This window comes from Geospiza fortis, unplaced genomic scaffold (genome assembly GCF_000277835.1).
Source record: "Geospiza fortis unplaced genomic scaffold, GeoFor_1.0 scaffold130, whole genome shotgun sequence".
NCBI lineage: Eukaryota > Metazoa > Chordata > Aves > Passeriformes > Thraupidae > Geospiza > Geospiza fortis.
In genome coordinates, this window is record NW_005054300.1 from 485,918 (window position 1) to 489,271 (window position 3,354).

At 42.3% G+C, this 3,354-nt stretch overlaps 1 protein-coding gene across 1 annotated transcript in view; it reads right to left on the reverse strand.

Annotated features, from left to right (window-relative positions):
- PLEKHS1 (pleckstrin homology domain containing S1) overlaps nucleotides 1-3,354 on the reverse strand; it is a 12,758-nt gene that overhangs the window by 4,447 nt on the left and 4,957 nt on the right. The window contains exons 6-9 of the mRNA XM_014310374.2: nucleotides 3,158-3,233; nucleotides 2,373-2,480; nucleotides 1,633-1,728; nucleotides 167-193 (exon numbers count right to left, since the gene is read on the reverse strand). Coding sequence (XP_014165849.1) covers nucleotides 167-193; nucleotides 1,633-1,728; nucleotides 2,373-2,480; nucleotides 3,158-3,233 — 307 coding nt within the window. The remainder of the gene's footprint in view (nucleotides 1-166; nucleotides 194-1,632; nucleotides 1,729-2,372; nucleotides 2,481-3,157; nucleotides 3,234-3,354) is intronic.

Sequence of the window (3,354 nt, forward strand, 5' to 3'; positions counted from 1 at the left end):
AGTTATAGAGATTAATATGCATTTTTCCTTTTTGCGGAGAAGTAACAGAATCAGCAAATATTCACAGAAAACATGGTAAGATACATCCTGTTGGCATGAGCGACAATTACTTAACAAAGAGCTTTCAAGATCTGGGCCTGGATGAGAGAACCACCAATAAAAACACATCAGATGCTTGAAGTGGGGACTCACACTGCTGAAAGGAAGTAAATGCAAGGGATTAGTTAGGAAGTCAGTTGTCTGCATGTCACTGAGCAGAGAATATGTCCAGAGATGTTAACAGATGTTAAACTTATGAGGCAAGAGATATATTTTTATCCAATGAACAAATATTGTTGTTTCTTGTTCTCTATACAGCATGGTTATTTATTTTTCACACATGCCAAAACAGAAACATGACCTTTGTGCTATTCCCTCTGCCTCAGGCTAAAAAGCTAAAATCCAAATTCCTTATCTTCTAACCCTCATGGTCAGCCTGTCCCAGCCTGAACAGCTGCATGTAATACCTGCTCTCTGAGGCATTGTAGGTATGAGAAGAATTAATGAATAAGACAGAAAAGGTATGCACAAGAAAGAGACACAAAGAAATTCTTGACATACACGCAGAGCAGGACTGGTTAAAATCAGACCAAGGGTTAACTCAGTGGATTTCAGAGCTCAGACTCACAACCGAATTACTGCAACTTTATAAACTACTGTGCACCAGCTGGGCTATGCTGACTGCCCATGGCATTGCAATGTAGTTTCAACTATTCACTTCTTTCCGCTAAATTTAGCTGCATTATCTCACACTTGCTGTCAGCCTATATACAAGGATGGTGATTGCAGCATGTGATTTACCACCCTGTTAGCTGTGATAGCAGAACAGACTCTTTGCCCTGTCTCTCAGCCACTCCAGGCCAGAGTTCAATGCATAAGCTGTCAATAAAGATGGGTTTAAGCTGCAGAGGGGTGTGGTAGAGCCTTGGTTGTGCCTTCTGTCCTCTGGACTCTGCAGCAAAGGCAGCAATCCACAGCAGAGGAAAACTGCTGCAGGCACTGGGTCGGGGAACACAGGTCAGAACACTTAGCCACTAATACAAGATGACATTCATCTTTTTATCTTTCCAAATCGCTCCTGCTAGATATGCAAGTGAAATTACTTGAAGACGTATTAATGCTGACAGAAGGTCAGTTCTAAGACATGCCTCAATTTAACAAGCTCTTGTTCTGTAATCTAGTTACATTGACTCGATTGCTACTGGCAAAGGCTGAAGAAATAAACCATTTAGGAGCAACTGTGGCACAGCTGAGAAATGTGCAGGGAGGGACAAATCCTCCACCAGTGCAAATGCAGAGCTTTCTTCATCAAGCTTGCGAGAGCTGCCACAATTTGCAGTTGCTGAACAGAAACTCTGAGGCCCTGACTCCAAAACCCCTCAACACAGGTATTTCAAGCAAGTTTTAGAAGATCATTTTCAGTGATAAACAAGAAAATAGAATAAATATTGAAACTTTCATAGTGGAAATCAACTCGATGTGCAAGGAAAGTAGGTGGATAATCTGTAGTCACAGATAGCCAGGTGAGATAAAAGCCAATATTCACTTCTGCAGACGGAACAAGGCAAGAGCTGTTTGGTTTGTTCTGCTCACCAGGCTTGGGAAAACTCCTCTTGGTGAGTCACACTGAGCCTGATGGGGGCCAGGATCTGAATAAGGCCTGTTCTTGTCTTCTGAGGAGCCATTCTCCTGTATAAAAAGGAAAAAAGTTAACTCCTCATAAAGATACACTGGAGGTTCCTGACCCACATTCAGCTTCCTCACAGAGCTTTATGACTACAGAAACTCAGCAATTCCTTGGCTGCTATTTCACCCTGACACTGGACTGCAATTGCTGTGGGACAGCAGCAATGCTTTCCCTCCCTTCTATTTAAATATTGAGGGGAAAGTCAGTGAGGCAGAGAGGAATTGGATCTGAACTCTCCGCTAATCTTTACAGCCTAAAAAGAGAGAGAGAAATAAAAGCACAATCACAAATCAGGAGGAATGTGGCTAGCAGCTGCCAAAACAATCATCACATGCCTCTGCCAAGGCATGTCAAAGCAAATCTTCAGGAGTTTACTTAATGTTCACTAAAATTTACCAGTCATTTGAGACAACCAGTGAGGATTGTCTCTCGTTGCCCTCATTTACACGCAGACTTGCCTCTTAAAGCATTTCCTTTGTGGTGCAACACCCAGGTCCTACTCAGGAACCCCACCAGAAGAGACCACCCAGGTACCCACTGCAGAAACTCTGAACAACTTTTGATGGAAAAAAACCAACTATGCAAAAGAAATGTCACAGTCATGCCTAGGCACAGACTCGTTATTAAGGACAGTTAATTTGTTTACCTTCTGGCAGCTTTGCCTGTCTGGAAAGCTGGCCATATCTACAGAACTCAAAAATAGGGGCAAAGAGGAAGTCCGGCTTCTGACTTCTGGATTTGGAAGATCTTGGTTCTAGAAATAAGGGAAAAGCAGTAGAAGAAAACAGGCACCTGTTGGATGTGGGCTAAAATGTACTGACACATCTCATTAGAGCATATTTTGTTTCTAATGGCTCATATTTTATTTCTAATTGTCTGCATGGCATTTTTCAGGCAGACATAAATTTGCCCTGCTTGCATTCTGAGCTGTGTGGAAGCTGCAGGGATGGGAGAACTTAGAGCTGAGTCTAAACTGGTGGGCCTGGCTGGTTAACAAAGTGCAGAAACTTGGGCCTGAGCTTGAACTACCAGGGCTTCCAGCTGATTCATAACATTGACAGACTGATGTAAAACAACATGTAAATATATCTGAAATCCATACCCTAAGTATAACACACAAGTTTTCTCTCTGATGCATCACAGGTGTGGTTCATTGCAGCATAATATCAATCTTCCCCTCATTTCCATATATAGCTAACTCTTCAAAGAGATTTCTACAATGTAAAATCAATCCCAGTGCAGACAGACTGTGCAATACCTGCTTGATGTGTATAGCCAGGGTACAGGATTTATATGAAAATGAATTTCTGAATAACCAAGGTCAGAGGCAACTTGCAAGGCAAAGATCAGGAAAATTCCTTTGCAGAGTTTTGTAATGAAAAAGAGAAATACCTTTTCTTCCCCCTACAAGAAAGTACAGTAACATGTCACCTGAGGGCAGCATCCACTTCTTTTGTCCTCCCTGCAGACAGAAGATATCAGAGTGACCCAGTCATCTATTTCCTGCCTGAAGTGGGAACAAGAGGAGTGAAAACTTACTGACAGGTAACACACAAGGCCAATTCTTTTGCCTACCTACTTCTTCCTATGGGGCCCAAACCAAAAATTCCTGAGATCAAGGGGAAAAA